Raw genomic sequence first — 20,170 nt, forward strand, 5'->3', positions numbered from 1 at the left:
GACCCCACTGTCAGCCATCTGTACACGGAGACTGGTGTCTTCAGTGCGTAGCATTACTAAGTGATGAAAGGTCTGTAGGCAACATCGGTTCTTACATGTTGTAGATAGTACACCCTGGAGAAGGGATCATCCCGGTGGGATGACATCCAACTGCATGACAACGGCTAGGTCAATTTGGGCACGGGGCCTAATAGCAATGACCCCACTGTCAGCCATCTGTACACGGAGACTGGTGTCTTCAGTGCGTAGCATTACTAAGTGATGAAAGGTCTGTAGGCAACATCGGTTCTTACATGTTGTAGATAGTACACCCTGGAGAAGGGATCATCCCGGTGGGATGACATCCAACTGCATGACAACGACTAGGTCAATTTGGGCACGGGGCCTAATAGCAATGACCCCACTGTCAGCCATCTGTACACGGAGACTGGTGTCTTCAGTGCGTAGCATTACTAAGTGATGAAAGGTCTGTAGGCAACATCGGTTCTTACATGTTGTAGATAGTACACCCTGGAGAAGGGATCATCCCGGTGGGATGACATCCAACTGCATGACAACGGCTAGGTCAATTTGGGCACGGGGCCTAATAGCAATGACCCCACTGTCAGCCATCTGTACACGGAGACTGGTGTCTTCAGTGCGTAGCATTACTAAGTGATGAAAGGTCTGTAGGCAACATCGGTTCTTACATGTTGTAGATAGTACACCCTGGAGAAGGGATCATCCCGGTGGGATGACATCCAACTGCATGACAACGGCTAGGTCAATTTGGGCACGGGGCCTAATAGCAATGACCCCACTGTCAGCCATCTGTACACGGAGACTGGTGTCTTCAGTGCGTAGCATTACTAAGTGATGAAAGGTCTGTAGGCAACATCGGTTCTTACATGTTGTAGATAGTACACCCTGGAGAAGGGATCATCCCGGTGGGATGACATCCAACTGCATGACAACGGCTAGGTCAATTTGGGCACGGGGCCTAATAGCAATGACCCCACTGTCAGCCATCTGTACACGGAGACTGGTGTCTTCAGTGCGTAGCATTACTAAGTGATGAAAGGTCTGTAGGCAACATCGGTTCTTACATGTTGTAGATAGTACACCCTGGAGAAGGGATCATCCCGGTGGGATGACATCCAACTGCATGACAACGGCTAGGTCAATTTGGGCACGGGCCTAATAGCAATGACCCCACTGTCAGCCATCTGTACACGGAGACTGGTGTCTTCAGTGCGTAGCATTACTAAGTGATGAAAGGTCTGTAGGCAACATCGGTTCTTACATGTTGTAGATAGTACACCCTGGAGAAGGGATCATCCCGGTGGGATGACATCCAACTGCATGACAACGGCTAGGTCAATTTGGGCACGGGGCCTAATAGCAATGACCCCACTGTCAGCCATCTGTACACGGAGACTGGTGTCTTCAGTGCGTAGCATTACTAAGTGATGAAAGGTCTGTAGGCAACATCGGTTCTTACATGTTGTAGATAGTACACCCTGGAGAAGGGATCATCCCGGTGGGATGACATCCAACTGCATGACAACGGCTAGGTCAATTTGGGCACGGGGCCTAATAGGAATGACCCCACTGTCAGCCATCTGTACACGGAGACTGGTGTCTTCAGTGCGTAGCATTACTAAGTGATGAAAGGTCTGTAGGCAACATCGGTTCTTACATGTTGTAGATAGTACACCCTGGAGAAGGGATCATCCCGGTGGGATGACATCCAACTGCATGACAACGGCTAGGTCAATTTGGGCACGGGGCCTAATAGCAATGACCCCACTGTCAGCCATCTGTACACGGAGACTGGTGTCTTCAGTGCGTAGCATTACTAAGTGATGAAAGGTCTGTAGGCAACATCGGTTCTTACATGTTGTAGATAGTACACCCTGGAGAAGGGATCATCCCGGTGGGATGACATCCAACTGCATGACAACGGCTAGGTCAATTTGGGCACGGGGCCTAATAGCAATGACCCCACTGTCAGCCATCTGTACACGGAGACTGGTGTCTTCAGTGCGTAGCATTACTAAGTGATGAAAGGTCTGTAGGCAACATCGGTTCTTACATGTTGTAGATAGTACACCCTGGAGAAGGGATCATCCCGGTGGGATGACATCCAACTGCATGACAACGGCTAGGTCAATTTGGGCACGGGCCTAATAGCAATGACCCCACTGTCAGCCATCTGTACACGGAGACTGGTGTCTTCAGTGCGTAGCATTACTAAGTGATGAAAGGTCTGTAGGCAACATCGGTTCTTACATGTTGTAGATAGTACACCCTGGAGAAGGGATCATCCCGGTGGGATGACATCCAACTGCATGACAACGGCTAGGTCAATTTGGGCACGGGGCCTAATAGCAATGACCCCACTGTCAGCCATCTGTACACGGAGACTGGTGTCTTCAGTGCGTAGCATTACTAAGTGATGAAAGGTCTGTAGGCAACATCGGTTCTTACATGTTGTAGATAGTACACCCTGGAGAAGGGATCATCCCGGTGGGATGACATCCAACTGCATGACAACGGCTAGGTCAATTTGGGCACGGGGCCTAATAGCAATGACCCCACTGTCAGCCATCTGTACACGGAGACTGGTGTCTTCAGTGCGTAGCATTACTAAGTGATGAAAGGTCTGTAGGCAACATCGGTTCTTACATGTTGTAGATAGTACACCCTGGAGAAGGGATCATCCCGGTGGGATGACATCCAACTGCATGACAACGGCTAGGTCAATTTGGGCACGGGGCCTAATAGCAATGACCCCACTGTCAGCCATCTGTACACGGAGACTGGTGTCTTCAGTGCGTAGCATTACTAAGTGATGAAAGGTCTGTAGGCAACATCGGTTCTTACATGTTGTAGATAGTACACCCTGGAGAAGGGATCATCCCGGTGGGATGACATCCAACTGCATGACAACGGCTAGGTCAATTTGGGCACGGGGCCTAATAGCAATGACCCCACTGTCAGCCATCTGTACACGGAGACTGGTGTCTTCAGTGCGTAGCATTACTAAGTGATGAAAGGTCTGTAGGCAACATCGGTTCTTACATGTTGTAGATAGTACACCCTGGAGAAGGGATCATCCCGGTGGGATGACATCCAACTGCATGACAACGGCTAGGTCAATTTGGGCACGGGGCCTAATAGCAATGACCCCACTGTCAGCCATCTGTACACGGAGACTGGTGTCTTCAGTGCGTAGCATTACTAAGTGATGAAAGGTCTGTAGGCAACATCGGTTCTTACATGTTGTAGATAGTACACCCTGGAGAAGGGACCATCCCGGTGGGATGACATCCAACTGCATGACAACGGCTAGGTCAATTTGGGCACGGGGCCTAATAGCAATGACCCCACTGTCAGCCATCTGTACACGGAGACTGGTGTCTTCAGTGCGTAGCATTACTAAGTGATGAAAGGTCTGTAGGCAACATCGGTTCTTACATGTTGTAGATAGTACACCCTGGAGAAGGGATCATCCCGGTGGGATGACATCCAACTGCATGACAACGGCTAGGTCAATTTGGGCACGGGGCCTAATAGCAATGACCCCACTGTCAGCCATCTGTACACGGAGACTGGTGTCTTCAGTGCGTAGCATTACTAAGTGATGAAAGGTCTGTAGGCAACATCGGTTCTTACATGTTGTAGATAGTACACCCTGGAGAAGGGATCATCCCGGTGGGATGACATCCAACTGCATGACAACGGCTAGGTCAATTTGGGCACGGGCCTAATAGCAATGACCCCACTGTCAGCCATCTGTACACGGAGACTGGTGTCTTCAGTGCGTAGCATTACTAAGTGATGAAAGGTCTGTAGGCAACATCGGTTCTTACATGTTGTAGATAGTACACCCTGGAGAAGGGATCATCCCGGTGGGATGACATCCAACTTCATGACAACGGCTAGGTCAATTTGGGCACGGGGCCTAATAGCAATGACCCCACTGTCAGCCATCTGTACACGGAGACTGGTGTCTTCAGTGCGTAGCATTACTAAGTGATGAAAGGTCTGTAGGCAACATCGGTTCTTACATGTTGTAGATAGTACACCCTGGAGAAGGGATCATCCCGGTGGGATGACATCCAACTGCATGACAACGGCTAGGTCAATTTGGGCACGGGGCCTAATAGCAATGACCCCACTGTCAGCCATCTGTACACGGAGACTGGTGTCTTCAGTGCGTAGCATTACTAAGTGATGAAAGGTCTGTAGGCAACATCGGTTCTTACATGTTGTAGATAGTACACCCTGGAGAAGGGATCATCCCGGTGGGATGACATCCAACTGCATGACAACGGCTAGGTCAATTTGGGCACGGGGCCTAATAGCAATGACCCCACTGTCAGCCATCTGTACACGGAGACTGGTGTCTTCAGTGCGTAGCATTACTAAGTGATGAAAGGTCTGTAGGCAACATCGGTTCTTACATGTTGTAGATAGTACACCCTGGAGAAGGGATCATCCCGGTGGGATGACATCCAACTGCATGACAACGGCTAGGTCAATTTGGGCACGGGGCCTAATAGCAATGACCCCACTGTCAGCCATCTGTACACGGAGACTGGTGTCTTCAGTGCGTAGCATTACTAAGTGATGAAAGGTCTGTAGGCAACATCGGTTCTTACATGTTGTAGATAGTACACCCTGGAGAAGGGATCATCCCGGTGGGATGACATCCAACTGCATGACAACGGCTAGGTCAATTTGGGCACGGGGCCTAATAGCAATGACCCCACTGTCAGCCATCTGTACACGGAGACTGGTGTCTTCAGTGCGTAGCATTACTAAGTGATGAAAGGTCTGTAGGCAACATCGGTTCTTACATGTTGTAGATAGTACACCCTGGAGAAGGGATCATCCCGGTGGGATGACATCCAACTGCATGACAACGGCTAGGTCAATTTGGGCACGGGGCCTAATAGCAATGACCCCACTGTCAGCCATCTGTACACGGAGACTGGTGTCTTCAGTGCGTAGCATTACTAAGTGATGAAAGGTCTGTAGGCAACATCGGTTCTTACATGTTGTAGATAGTACACCCTGGAGAAGGGATCATCCCGGTGGGATGACATCCAACTGCATGACAACGACTAGGTCAATTTGGGCACGGGGCCTAATAGCAATGACCCCACTGTCAGCCATCTGTACACGGAGACTGGTGTCTTCAGTGCGTAGCATTACTAAGTGATGAAAGGTCTGTAGGCAACATCGGTTCTTACATGTTGTAGATAGTACACCCTGGAGAAGGGATCATCCCGGTGGGATGACATCCAACTGCATGACAACGGCTAGGTCAATTTGGGCACGGGGCCTAATAGCAATGACCCCACTGTCAGCCATCTGTACACGGAGACTGGTGTCTTCAGTGCGTAGCATTACTAAGTGATGAAAGGTCTGTAGGCAACATCGGTTCTTACATGTTGTAGATAGTACACCCTGGAGAAGGGATCATCCCGGTGGGATGACATCCAACTGCATGACAACGACTAGGTCAATTTGGGCACGGGGCCTAATAGCAATGACCCCACTGTCAGCCATCTGTACACGGAGACTGGTGTCTTCAGTGCGTAGCATTACTAAGTGATGAAAGGTCTGTAGGCAACATCGGTTCTTACATGTTGTAGATAGTACACCCTGGAGAAGGGATCATCCCGGTGGGATGACATCCAACTGCATGACAACGGCTAGGTCAATTTGGGCTCGGGGCCTAATAGCAATGACCCCGCTGTCAGCCATCTGTACACGGAGACTGGTGTCTTCAGTGCGTAGCATTACTAAGTGATGAAAGGTCTGTAGGCAACATCGGTTCTTACATGTTGTAGATAGTACACCCTGGAGAAGGGATCATCCCGGTGGGATGACATCCAACTGCATGACAACGGCTAGGTCAATTTGGGCACGGGGCCTAATAGCAATGACCCCACTGTCAGCCATCTGTACACGGAGACTGGTGTCTTCAGTGCGTAGCATTACTAAGTGATGAAAGGTCTGTAGGCAACATCGGTTCTTACATGTTGTAGATAGTACACCCTGGAGAAGGGATCATCCCGGTGGGATGACATCCAACTGCATGACAACGGCTAGGTCAATTTGGGCACGGGGCCTAATAGCAATGACCCCACTGTCAGCCATCTGTACACGGAGACTGGTGTCTTCAGTGCGTAGCATTACTAAGTGATGAAAGGTCTGTAGGCAACATCGGTTCTTACATGTTGTAGATAGTACACCCTGGAGAAGGGATCATCCCGGTGGGATGACATCCAACTGCATGACAACGGCTAGGTCAATTTGGGCACGGGGCCTAATAGCAATGACCCCACTGTCAGCCATCTGTACACGGAGACTGGTGTCTTCAGTGCGTAGCATTACTAAGTGATGAAAGGTCTGTAGGCAACATCGGTTCTTACATGTTGTAGATAGTACACCCTGGAGAAGGGATCATCCCGGTGGGATGACATCCAACTGCATGACAACGACTAGGTCAATTTGGGCACGGGGCCTAATAGCAATGACCCCACTGTCAGCCATCTGTACACGGAGACTGGTGTCTTCAGTGCGTAGCATTACTAAGTGATGAAAGGTCTGTAGGCAACATGGGTTGTTACATGTTGTAGATAGTACACCCTGGAGAAGGGATCATCCCGGTGGGATGACATCCAACTGCATGACAACGGCTAGGTAAATTTGGGCACGGGGCCTAATAGCAATGACCCCACTGTCAGCCATCTGTACACGGAGAATGGTGTCTTCAGTGCGTAGCATTACTAAGTGATGAAAGGTCTGTAGGCAACATCGGTTCTTACATGTTGTAGATAGTACACCCTGGAGAAGGGATCATCCCGGTGGGATGACATCCAACTGCATGACAACGACTAGGTCAATTTGGGCACGGGGCCTAATAGCAATGACCCCACTGTCAGCCATCTGTACACGGAGACTGGTGTCTTCAGTGCGTAGCATTACTAAGTGATGAAAGGTCTGTAGGCAACATGGGTTGTTACATGTTGTAGATAGTACACCCTGGAGAAGGGATCATCCCGGTGGGATGACATCCAACTGCATGACAACGGCTAGGTCAATTTGGGCACGAGGCCTAATAGCAATGACCCCACTGTCAGCCATCTGTACACGGAGACTGGTGTCTTCAGTGCGTAGCATTACTAAGTGATGAAAGGTCTGTAGGCAACATGGGTTGTTACATGTTGTAGATAGTACACCCTGGAGAAGGGATCATCCCGGTGGGATGACATCCAACTGCATGACAACGGCTAGGTCAATTTGGGCACGGGGCCTAATAGCAATGACCCCACTGTCAGCCATCTGTACACGGAGACTGGTGTCTTCAGTGCGTAGCATTACTAAGTGATGAAAGGTCTGTAGGCAACATCGGTTCTTACATGTTGTAGATAGTACACCCTGGAGAAGGGATCATCCCGGTGGGATGACATCCAACTGCATGACAACGACTAGGTCAATTTGGGCACGGGGCCTAATAGCAATGACCCCACTGTCAGCCATCTGTACACGGAGACTGGTGTCTTCAGTGCGTAGCATTACTAAGTGATGAAAGGTCTGTAGGCAACATGGGTTGTTACATGTTGTAGATAGTACACCCTGGAGAAGGGATCATCCCGGTGGGATGACATCCAACTGCATGACAACGGCTAGGTCAATTTGGGCACGGGGCCTAATAGCAATGACCCCACTGTCAGCCATCTGTACACGGAGACTGGTGTCTTCAGTGCGTAGCATTACTAAGTGATGAAAGGTCTGTAGGCAACATGGGTTGTTACATGTTGTAGATAGTACACCCTGGAGAAGGGATCATCCCGGTGGGATGACATCCAACTGCATGACAACGACTAGGTCAATTTGGGCACGGGGCCTAATAGCAATGACCCCACTGTCAGCCATCTGTACACGGAGACTGGTGTCTTCAGTGCGTAGCATTACTAAGTGATGAAAGGTCTGTAGGCAACATGGGTTGTTACATGTTGTAGATAGTACACCCTGGAGAAGGGATCATCCCGGTGGGATGACATCCAACTGCATGACAACGGCTAGGTCAATTTGGGCACGAGGCCTAATAGCAATGACCCCACTGTCAGCCATCTGTACACGGAGACTGGTGTCTTCAGTGCGTAGCATTACTAAGTGATGAAAGGTCTGTAGGCAACATGGGTTGTTACATGTTGTAGATAGTACACCCTGGAGAAGGGATCATCCCGGTGGGATGACATCCAACTGCATGACAACGGCTAGGTCAATTTGGGCACGGGGCCTAATAGCAATGACCCCACTGTCAGCCATCTGTACACGGAGACTGGTGTCTTCAGTGCGTAGCATTACTAAGTGATGAAAGGTCTGTAGGCAACATCGGTTCTTACATGTTGTAGATAGTACACCCTGGAGAAGGGATCATCCCGGTGGGATGACATCCAACTGCATGACAACGGCTAGGTCAATTTGGGCACGGGGCCTAATAGCAATGACCCCACTGTCAGCCATCTGTACACGGAGACTGGTGTCTTCAGTGCGTAGCATTACTAAGTGATGAAAGGTCTGTAGGCAACATCGGTTCATCCAACTGCATGACAACGACTAGGTCAATTTGGGCACGGGGCCTAATAGCAATGACCCCACTGTCAGCCATCTGTACACGGAGACTGGTGTCTTCAGTGCGTAGCATTACTAAGTGATGAAAGGTCTGTAGGCAACATGGGTTGTTACATGTTGTAGATAGTACACCCTGGAGAAGGGATCATCCCGGTGGGATGACATCCAACTGCATGACAACGGCTAGGTCAATTTGGGCACGGGGCCTAATAGCAATGACCCCACTGTCAGCCATCTGTACACGGAGACTGGTGTCTTCAGTGCGTAGCATTACTAAGTGATGAAAGGTCTGTAGGCAACATCGGTTCTTACATGTTGTAGATAGTACACCCTGGAGAAGGGATCATCCCGGTGGGATGACATCCAACTGCATGACAACGACTAGGTCAATTTGGGCACGGGGCCTAATAGCAATGACCCCACTGTCAGCCATCTGTACACGGAGACTGGTGTCTTCAGTGCGTAGCATTACTAAGTGATGAAAGGTCTGTAGGCAACATGGGTTGTTACATGTTGTAGATAGTACACCCTGGAGAAGGGATCATCCCGGTGGGATGACATCCAACTGCATGACAACGGCTAGGTCAATTTGGGCACGAGGCCTAATAGCAATGACCCCACTGTCAGCCATCTGTACACGGAGACTGGTGTCTTCAGTGCGTAGCATTACTAAGTGATGAAAGGTCTGTAGGCAACATGGGTTGTTACATGTTGTAGATAGTACACCCTGGAGAAGGGATCATCCCGGTGGGATGACATCCAACTGCATGACAACGGGTAGGTCAATTTGGGCACGGGGCCTAATAGCAATGACCCCACTGTCAGCCATCTGTACACGGAGACTGGTGTCTTCAGTGCGTAGCATTACTAAGTGATGAAAGGTCTGTAGGCAACATCGGTTCTTACATGTTGTAGATAGTACACCCTGGAGAAGGGATCATCCCGGTGGGATGACATCCAACTGCATGACAACGGCTAGGTCAATTTGGGCACGGGGCCTAATAGCAATGACCCCACTGTCAGCCATCTGTACACGGAGACTGGTGTCTTCAGTGCGTAGCATTACTAAGTGATGAAAGGTCTGTAGGCAACATGGGTTGTTACATGTTGTAGATAGTACACCCTGGAGAAGGGATCATCCCGGTGGGATGACATCCAACTGCATGACAACGGCTAGGTCAATTTGGGCACGGGGCCTAATAGCAATGACCCCACTGTCAGCCATCTGTACACGGAGACTGGTGTCTTCAGTGCGTAGCATTACTAAGTGATGAAAGGTCTGTAGGCAACATGGGTTGTTACATGTTGTAGATAGTACACCCTGGAGAAGGGATCATCCCGGTGGGATGACATCCAACTGCATGACAACGGCTAGGTCAATTTGGGCACGAGGCCTAATAGCAATGACCCCACTGTCAGCCATCTGTACACGGAGACTGGTGTCTTCAGCGCGTAGCATTACTAAGTGATGAAAGGTCTGTAGGCAACATGGGTTGTTACATGTTGTAGATAGTACACCCTGGAGAAGGGATCATCCCGGTGGGATGACATCCAACTGCATGACAACGGCTAGGTCAATTTGGGCACGGGGCCTAATAGCAATGACCCCACTGTCAGCCATCTGTACACGGAGACTGGTGTCTTCAGTGCGTAGCATTACTAAGTGATGAAAGGTCTGTAGGCAACATCGGTTCTTACATGTTGTAGATAGTACACCCTGGAGAAGGGATCATCCCGGTGGGATGACATCCAACTGCATGACAACGGCTAGGTCAATTTGGGCACGGGGCCTAATAGCAATGACCCCACTGTCAGCCATCTGTACACGGAGACTGGTGTCTTCAGTGCGTAGCATTACTAAGTGATGAAAGGTCTGTAGGCAACATGGGTTGTTACATGTTGTAGATAGTACACCCTGGAGAAGGGATCATCCCGGTGGGATGACATCCAACTGCATGACAACGGCTAGGTCAATTTGGGCACGGGGCCTAATAGCAATGACCCCACTGTCAGCCATCTGTACACGGAGACTGGTGTCTTCAGTGCGTAGCATTACTAAGTGATGAAAGGTCTGTAGGCAACATCGGTTCTTACATGTTGTAGATAGTACACCCTGGAGAAGGGATCATCCCGGTGGGATGACATCCAACTGCATGACAACGGCTAGGTCAATTTGGGCACGGGGCCTAATAGCAATGACCCCACTGTCAGCCATCTGTACACGGAGACTGGTGTCTTCAGTGCGTAGCATTACTAAGTGATGAAAGGTCTGTAGGCAACATGGGTTGTTACATGTTGTAGATAGTACACCCTGGAGAAGGGATCATCCCGGTGGGATGACATCCAACTGCATGACAACGGCTAGGTCAATTTGGGCACGGGGCCTAATAGCAATGACCCCACTGTCAGCCATCTGTACACGGAGACTGGTGTCTTCAGTGCGTAGCATTACTAAGTGATGAAAGGTCTGTAGGCAACATGGGTTGTTACATGTTGTAGATAGTACACCCTGGAGAAGGGATCATCCCGGTGGGATGACATCCAACTGCATGACAACGGCTAGGTCAATTTGGGCACGGGGCCTAATAGCAATGACCCCACTGTCAGCCATCTGTACACGGAGACTGGTGTCTTCAGTGCGTAGCATTACTAAGTGATGAAAGGTCTGTAGGCAACATGGGTTGTTACATGTTGTAGATAGTACACCCTGGAGAAGGGATCATCCCGGTGGGATGACATCCAACTGCATGACAACGGCTAGGTCAATTTGGGCACGGGGCCTAATAGCAATGACCCCACTGTCAGCCATCTGTACACGGAGACTGGTGTCTTCAGTGCGTAGCATTACTAAGTGATGAAAGGTCTGTAGGCAACATCGGTTCTTACATGTTGTAGATAGTACACCCTGGAGAAGGGATCATCCCGGTGGGATGACATCCAACTGCATGACAACGGCTAGGTCAATTTGGGCACGGGGCCTAATAGCAATGACCCCACTGTCAGCCATCTGTACACGGAGACTGGTGTCTTCAGTGCGTAGCATTACTAAGTGATGAAAGGTCTGTAGGCAACATGGGTTGTTACATGTTGTAGATAGTACACCCTGGAGAAGGGATCATCCCGGTGGGATGACATCCAACTGCATGACAACGGCTAGGTCAATTTGGGCACGGGGCCTAATAGCAATGACCCCACTGTCAGGCATCCGTACACCGAGACTGGTGTCTTGTGCGATGCCTGAGCAGTGGATTAGGTATCACAAATGAGGCTGAGCAGGAGAGTATCGTACATCATAGTATCACTCCCTTTCCTCACTCCTCTGACACTCTGTAGAATTTGCTCTAATATTAACCAACTCAAATTCTTCGTCTTATCTACCATATTATTTGTTCGCAACTTTTATTTCTCACTCAAACGTCCGTATTTCCCTTCCTAAAAAGCATAAGGTTGTCAAGAATTTTCCTTTCGAAAAGGCATTCCGGAAAAGACTGATATTAGTTTAGTACCTCCATCGTACGTTACCGTTAACAAGCAGACCAACCACAAGCATTGGATTGGTAGTTCGAAATCTCACTTCCGAAAACGTTCTGGAATTCGCCTTTAGTATCACAGTCTGAATGGTCCCTCCGCTTTCTTCACATGTGTCTCCAAATGGCTTAGGGTCCCTCATTCATACACAGCAAACATTATACAAGATTAAGTTTTCGGAAAATTGGAAAATTTGGAAATCTGTTGTAAGGTCTTATGGGACCAAACTACGTAGGTCATCGGTCCCTTAGCCTACACACTACTTAACCTAACTTACACTATGGACAACATGCACGCCCATGCCCGAGGGAGGACTCGAAACTCCGACGGGGGGAACCGCACGGACCGTGACAAGACGCCTTACACCGTGTGGCTACCCCGCGCTAATATGAAACTTCCTGACAGATTAAAAACTGTGTGCCAGACCGAAACTCGAACTCGGGACCTTTGCCTTTCGCGGGCAAGTGCTCTCCAGACTGAGCTACCCAAGCACGACTCACGACAGCGCTGTAGAATGTCGTTGTTAGTAGGAAAATTTTCTAATTGCCTGCTGGTTCCACAATAGTGGTGATTTTTTAAAGTAGGGAAGTAACTGCGCACTTTATAAAATTTATAAAGCAAAGTTACGGCAAGTTAAGGAATAATCTCCTCACCAAACACTTTATGTCAATATTTTATGAAAATCTAACGAGAATATTCTTGAAGCCCCTACCGTCTGCCGTCCATCAGAAAAGTTGGAGCGTCCACTAATGGGCGGTAGGGATCAGGCTGACTACCACTGATCTAGGATATGACTCTTCCCTGCAGCTGAATAAAACAAAATACGTACACAGCAAGCACTTTCTTATAAGTATGCTTTGATCCCGCGCCATTCTCATACAACAGTTGCACAACAGAGCGTTACTCGAGAATTATACACTCCGTGAGACGACCGCCTAAGATCTGCTGTATAATTAACTATTTCGTGTAGGATGAATGGAATAGTAGGCAGTAAGGAAGGATAGTTTAAAGCCCGGTCGACAGTGAGGTCATAAGAGTCGGAACACAATTTTGAAATGGGAGTCTGACATAAAATCGGCTATTCCCTTTCAAAGGAACCATATAGTAATTCGTCTTTTTAACAGCAAAGCTGCCCCTCCCCCACCCCACCTCCCGTCGAAGTACCGTGATACGCGAAGAAAATGGCGGGGAACATCTTAAATCGTACCTGGATCAATGACAAGGAGTACTCTTTACCGAGGAGTGCAGGATTTGTCAAACACGTCATAATTTTCGTAGAACACTGGCGGGCATACACGAATCCAGGCCTCAGATATGCACATCCACAGGTAAAGTAGCGAGTTTAGTAATGTTGTGGACTACCGTCATGTACAAATGTCAGCTGTCTCTCAGCGCTACTGATGGTAATATCAGGCCTGTGCAGTATGCCGGCCGCGGTGGCAGTGCGGTTCTGGCGCTGCAGTCCGGAACCGCGGGACTGCTACGGTCGCAGGTTCGAATCCTGCCTTGGGCATGGGTGTGTGTGATGTCTTTAGGTTAGTTAGGTTTAAGTAGTTCTAAGTTCTAGGGGACTTATGACCTAAGATGTTGAGTCCCATAGTGCTCAGAGCCATTTGAACCTGTGCAGTATCAAGATAGGATCGCCAGACTTATTGTCCAACCCTAATGTCAACATTTCGGCAATGTGCTGGTCTTTCAGAATGATATTGCACGAGCACACGCCGTCGTCCAGGAAGCCACTTCATCCAGAGCATTGTGTCTGCAACTACGGAAAAGGATGGAGTTCCTCTGCAGGAACATTATGTCAGTCGGGTCTCTCTGCAGATATCCCTCCGATGATGTTACTCCTACTGTACAGTCGTCTGTATCATTGAGGCACACAATTCACATCACTGAATGGAAGTTAACAGTTCTTGGAGATCACACATAGATATAAATATGTATGGCAGGTGATCGATCGTCAGCACAGCAGGACAGTAAATTGCCACTTGGTCTTCGGGAAACTTTATCCTCTATTGCAGCAAGTGAAATAGTTTTGTGTCTTGACAGAAGCTCTCATCTCTCTTATTGGTTTTTCTTTAATTTCCAAAGAAATTAATTCGTGATATGCACAACCAGTTCGTACTATGAAGACAACAACAACGGGTAACAATGCGGAATGTCTTGCTTTTTACCCAGATCTCCACAGTCATTAGTTTCTAAGCATAGCGTGTTTTCATTATGCAAAAAATGTAGTCTGCTTTGTCTCGCTCTAGCTTCGTTACTAACTACTTTGTCGCCTCTGTGATCCTGTCTTTAGTAGCTTGGATAACAGTATCCTAAGGCTTTTGAGAATGACTTCTACAAGTACAGATTAATGAGATACTACTTCTGTCTTTTCCAGGATCTCTTAAAATCTACCTGAAGCCCCAGAGTCAACCGTTTAAGGACTTGACGCCATCGTTCCTGAAATATGGGAACCAGGGCGCGCGGTGGATTCAAGGGATAATATCACTCACCTCAATCAATGATACGTTCCAGGTAAAATATTACATTCATAACTTCATGCTGCTTCATTATCTGCTTTCATACTCTACCATCTCCAACTTAAATGACATACGTCGTGCTACTGAAACACTATTTATGGCCTCTCTCTCTTTTTTAACTGTAATTAGTGCTATAGGTGTCATACCATCACAGAATCCGACACAAATCCAAGTTGTTACAACTATTTATAGTATAGGTGCACAATTAAAATGTATGTAGATGAAGTGATTACCTATATATTTTACTAGTTTTCTTATTTATTGAGAACATAAGTTTCTGTCAATGCTCAAAATTCATATAAACCGAGGATACGAAAATTCTGTAAATAGTGCTTATCGTGTTAAACTGTGCGAAGTCCGTAATAGCTGTAGTATCCTAACAATCAATTAGGAGAAGACCTGCATTTAATATAGTCGATATGGAACTCATTAATTATAGTGGATAGGAGTATGATTAGAGATGAAACAACAGAGGCCGCCAGAAGAAAGTATCCTGTATTTCCTCTGTGATGATTTCAACAAATAGCAAGAAAACAAGGATGGTCGGACATCTTCGAATTCCGAGCTTCTTGAATAATCTAGTCCAAGTATTTTCTCCGTCTGTGACCTCACTTTCCATCTGAAATATATGGATCAGACAAGTGTTTGTTGTTGTATGGTTGTATAATGACTTTCCATTGCTCTCGTGGGCCATGATCCGTAATAGTCATTATGATATACATTGATGCGCCAAAGAAACTGGTATAAGCACGCGTATGGAAGCAGAGATATGTAAATAGGCAGAATATGACGCTGCGGACGGCAACGCCTAAATAAGACAACAAGTGAAACTTCCTGGCAGATTAAAACTGTGTGCCCGACCGAGACTCGAACTCGGGACCTTTGCCTTTCGCGGGCAAGTGCTCTACCAACTGAGCTACCGAAGCACGACTCACGTCCGGTACTCACAGCTTTACTTCTGCCAGTATCCGTCTCCTACCTTCCAAACTTTACAGAAGCTCTTCTGCGAACCATGCAGAACTAGCACTCCTGAAAGAAAGGATACTGCGGAGACATGGCTTAGCCACAGCCTGGCGGATGTTTCCAGAATGAGATTTTCACTCTGCAGCGGAGTGTGCGCTGATATGAAACTTCCTGGCAGATTAAAACTGTGTGCCCGACCGAGACTCGAACTCGGGACCTTTGCCTTTCGCGGGCAAGTGCTCTACTAACTGAGCTACCGAAGCACGACTCACGATCCAGCTGCCTGTAAAGCAGAAGACTCTGCGTTCGAATCCTAGTCCGGCACACATTTTCACTCGTCGCTTTTATGCCGCACAAAGTCCTGATTCAGTTGATATCAATAGCCCCTTCCCTCTTCCTTTCCTTTCTCTCCATTCCTCAGAGGAATAATCACGGTATTCTTAAGTAATTTTGGGAAACTACGCGAAGCCTCAATCTGGATGGCGGGAAAGGAATCTGAACCGCATCCAAATGCGAGTACAATGTCTTAACCACCGCACCACCTCGCCCGTATCCTAAACAAATCACAACCATCACAGGTGGAACCTATTAGCTACTGGTAACTTATTTTGTCCAAGTATTTTGCTTTCATCCCAAAACTTCTTAGGTGTATCACTGAATTAGAGAGGTGACGTTTATGGTGCTGATCCTTCCACTCGATGTTTGGCGGCTATCACGTTAAGGTGCACTGGTAAAGTGGATTCCAAATGTCAATATCATCCGCGCGCTCTCACAACTAAGATGTCAAACATGCCTGTAATTACCAATGCATTATCAATTTTGAAAGTACTACGCTTCTCAGCAGTTTGCTGATTTAGGCTATATCATTCAGAGGATAACCATCTCATGCCTAGCTTAGAGTTTTAAAGTACGTGTTTAGTGGTAATTATTGTATGTATAAGTGAGAATGGAGTTGCTAGGCTGCCCTTGGTTACCGTATTAATGGTAAGTGCTACCCTGTTGGCGTTAGGGGACTCGCAGAATGTTGACCACAATGCAAGGTCTATTGGTATGCTGTCCGTTATGATGACGAACGAGTCGTCCCCAATGTTGACTGATGACCAATGCTAAATAGAAACATATAAATCACAGCAGGTTTGTCATTAACATCGATAAGGTGCTGGCTGAATGGTCTGGATCTGCAACGACTAAAATAATTAGAAGACGTTGTTAAAAAATAATATATATTTTACGAGGGTCACTTCAAAATAAATGCACACTGTTGTTGTTGTTGCGGTGTTCAGTCCTGAGACTGGTGTGATGCAGCTCTCCATGCTACTCTATCCTGTGCAACCTTCTTCATCTCCCAGTAACTACTGCAACCTACATCCTTCTGAATCTGCTTAGTGTATTCATCTCTTGGTCTCCCTCTACGATTTTTACCCTCCACGCTTCCCTCCAATACCAAATTGGTGATCCCTTGATGCCTCAGAACATGTCCTACCAACCGATCCCTTCTTCTGGTGAAGTTGTGCCACAAACCTCTCTTTTCCCCAATCCTATTCAATACTTCCTCATTAATTATGTGATCTACCCATCTAATCTTCAGCATTCTTCTGTAGCACCACAGTTCGAAAGCTTCTATCCTCTTCTTGTCCAAACTATTTATCGTCCATGTTTCACTTCCATACATGGCTACACTCCATCCAAATACTTTCAGAAATGACTTGCTGACACTTAAATCTATACTCGATGTTAACAAATTTCTCTTCTTCAGAAACGCTTTCCTTGCCATTGCCAGTCTACATTTTATATCCTCTCTACTTCGAACATCATCAGTTATTTTGCTCCCCAAATAGCAAAACTCCTTTACTACTTTAATTGTCTCATTTCCTAATCTAATTCCCTCAGCATCACCCGACTTAATTCGACTACATTCCATTATCCTCGTTTTGCATTTGTTGATGTTCATCTTATATCCTCCTTTCAAGACACTGTCCATTCCATTCAACTGCTCTTCCAAGTCCTTTGCTGTCTCTGACAGAATTACAATGTCATCGGCGAACCTCAAAGTTTTTATTTCTTCTCCGTGAGTTTTCATACCTACTCCGAATTTTTCTTTTGTTTCCTTTACTGCTTGCTCAATATACAGATTGAATAACATCGGGGAGAGGCTACAACCCTGTCTTACTCCCTTCCCGACCACTGCTTCCCTTTCATGTGCCTCGACTCTTATGACTGCCATCTGGTTTCTGTTCAAATTGTAAATAGACTTCCGCTCCCTGTATTTTACCCCTGCCACCTTTAGAATTTGAAAGAGAGTATTCCAGTCAACATTGTCGAAAGCTTTCTCTAAGTCTACAAATGCTACAAACGTAGGTTTAATCTTTCTTCTAAGATAAGTTGTAGGGTCAGTATTGCCTCACGTGTTCCAGTGTTTCTACGGAATCCAAACTGATCTTCCCCGAGGTCGACTTCTACTAGTTTTCCATTCGTCTGTAAAGGATTCGTGTTAGTATTTTGCAGTTGTGGCTTATTAAACTGATGGTTCGGTAAATTTCACATCTGTCAACACCTGCCTTCTTTGGGATTGGAATTATTATATTCTTCTTGAAATCTGAGGCTATTTCGCCTGTTTCATACATCTTGCTCACCATATGGTAGAGTTTTTTCAGGACTGGCTCTCCCAAGGCCGTCAGTAGTTCCAATGGAATGTTGTCAACTCCGGGGGCCTTGTTTCGACTCAGGTCTTTCAGTGCTCTGTCAAACTCTTCACGCAGTATCGTATCTCTCATTTCATCTTCATCTACATCCTCTTCCACTTCCATAAGATTGTCCTCAAGTGCATCGCCCTTGTGTAGACCCTCTATATACTCCTTCCACCTTTCTGCTTTCCCTTTTTGGTTAGAACTGGGTTACCATCTGAGCTCTTGATATTCATACAAGTGGTTCTCTTATTTCCAAAGGTCTATTTAATTTTCCTGTAGGCAGTATCTATCTTACCCCTAGTGAGATAAGCCTCTACATCCTTACATTTGTCCTCTAGCCATCCCTGCTTAGCCATTTTGCACTTCCTGTCAATATCATTTTTGAGACGTTTGTACTCCTTTTTGCCTGCTTCATTTACTGCATTTTTATATTTTCTCCTTTCATCAATTAAATTCAATATTTCTTCAGTTACCCAAGGATTTCTACTAGCCCTCGTCTTTTTACCTACTTGATCCTTTGCTGCCTTCACTACTTCATCCCTGAAAGCTAGCCATTCTTCTTCTACAGTACTTCTTTCCTCCATTCCTGTCAATTGTTTCCTTATGCTCTCCCTGAAACTCTGTACAACCTCTGGTTCTTTCAGTTTATCCAGGTCCCATCTCCTTAATTTCCCACATTTTTTGCCACATTTCTGCACACTATTTTTTTTAAATCCATATTTTATTCTACATATTTTAACGTTTTACACTTGATAAATGCATCCTTTAGGAACAATATTTCCATTTCTCCACATAATTTCCATCGCTCTCAACAGCCTTACGCAATATTGTAACCAGCGCCTGTATACCCGCACGGTAAAACTCTGGACCAACCTGTTGGAGCCACTGTTTGGCAGCGAGCACAAGGGAGTAATCACCTTCAAACCTGGTTCCACGAAGAGAGTCTTTCAGCTTCCCAAAGAAATGATAGTCACATGGAGACAGGCCAGGACTGTAAGGCAGGTGCTTCAGTGTTCTTCTGTTTCTTTGTGAGCCACTGTCAACATCCTGGGAACCCACCTGGCAGAAACCGTTTTTAACGCGAGCACTTTCAGTATTCTGCAAACACTTCCTTCCCCTATCCCAAAGTAACGTGACAATTCGTTCGCTGTGATGCGTCTGTCAGAAGTCACCAATTCATTAACTCTCTGCACATTGTCTGGAGTGTGTGCAGTACGAGATCTGCCGTTGCGAGGACAATCCTCAATATTGCCGTGCCCGCTTTTATCACACAACCTGCTTGCCCACCGACAAACTGTACTGCGATCGACAGCATCATCTCCATACACCTTTTTCAACCTATTGTGGACGTTACCCACTGTTTCATTTTAACTGCACAGGAATTCTATGACAGCATGTTGCTTCTGACGAATGTCAAGTGTAGCAGCCACCTTGAAGACATGCTGTGACAGCACCACTCACGGGAACAGGTTGAACTAAGTTTGAAAACAAGCGGGAAGGAAGTATTTACACACTGTAAAACTTTCACACTTTTTTACAAAAACTGTGTGCATTTCTTTTGGAGTGACCCTCGTACTTAACTAGTTGTACAGGATTCTTCTTGGCTGCAAACATATAATTGTAAACGGATAGCTATTGAGGCCTCACTTAGGCCATACGTTACTAAGTGCCTTGTTAGAGGTTGCCTCCTATCAGCTGAAGGTTATCCTGCTTTACTACTTGACGTCCCGAGCAAGATTGGACGAGAGCTCGCTAGAAACTTGATACAAGCCGCGGAACGGCCCTAGCGGCGTTGGTCGCGACTCGCGGGTCCAACGATACTACACTCCT

At 47.0% G+C, this 20,170-nt stretch overlaps 1 protein-coding gene across 2 annotated transcripts in view; it reads left to right on the forward strand.

The window, feature by feature from the left end:
• Nucleotides 1-20,170, forward strand: part of LOC126298405 (MAM domain-containing glycosylphosphatidylinositol anchor protein 1-like) — a 1,040,893-nt gene that overhangs the window by 653,750 nt on the left and 366,973 nt on the right. For both annotated transcript variants that reach the window (XM_049989722.1, XM_049989721.1), the window contains exon 6: nt 14,549-14,685. In XM_049989722.1, coding sequence (XP_049845679.1) covers nt 14,549-14,685 — 137 coding nt within the window. The remainder of the gene's footprint in view (nt 1-14,548; nt 14,686-20,170) is intronic.

The sequence above is a fragment of the Schistocerca gregaria genome, chromosome X, assembly GCF_023897955.1.
Source record: "Schistocerca gregaria isolate iqSchGreg1 chromosome X, iqSchGreg1.2, whole genome shotgun sequence".
NCBI classification, from domain to species: domain Eukaryota; kingdom Metazoa; phylum Arthropoda; class Insecta; order Orthoptera; family Acrididae; genus Schistocerca; species Schistocerca gregaria.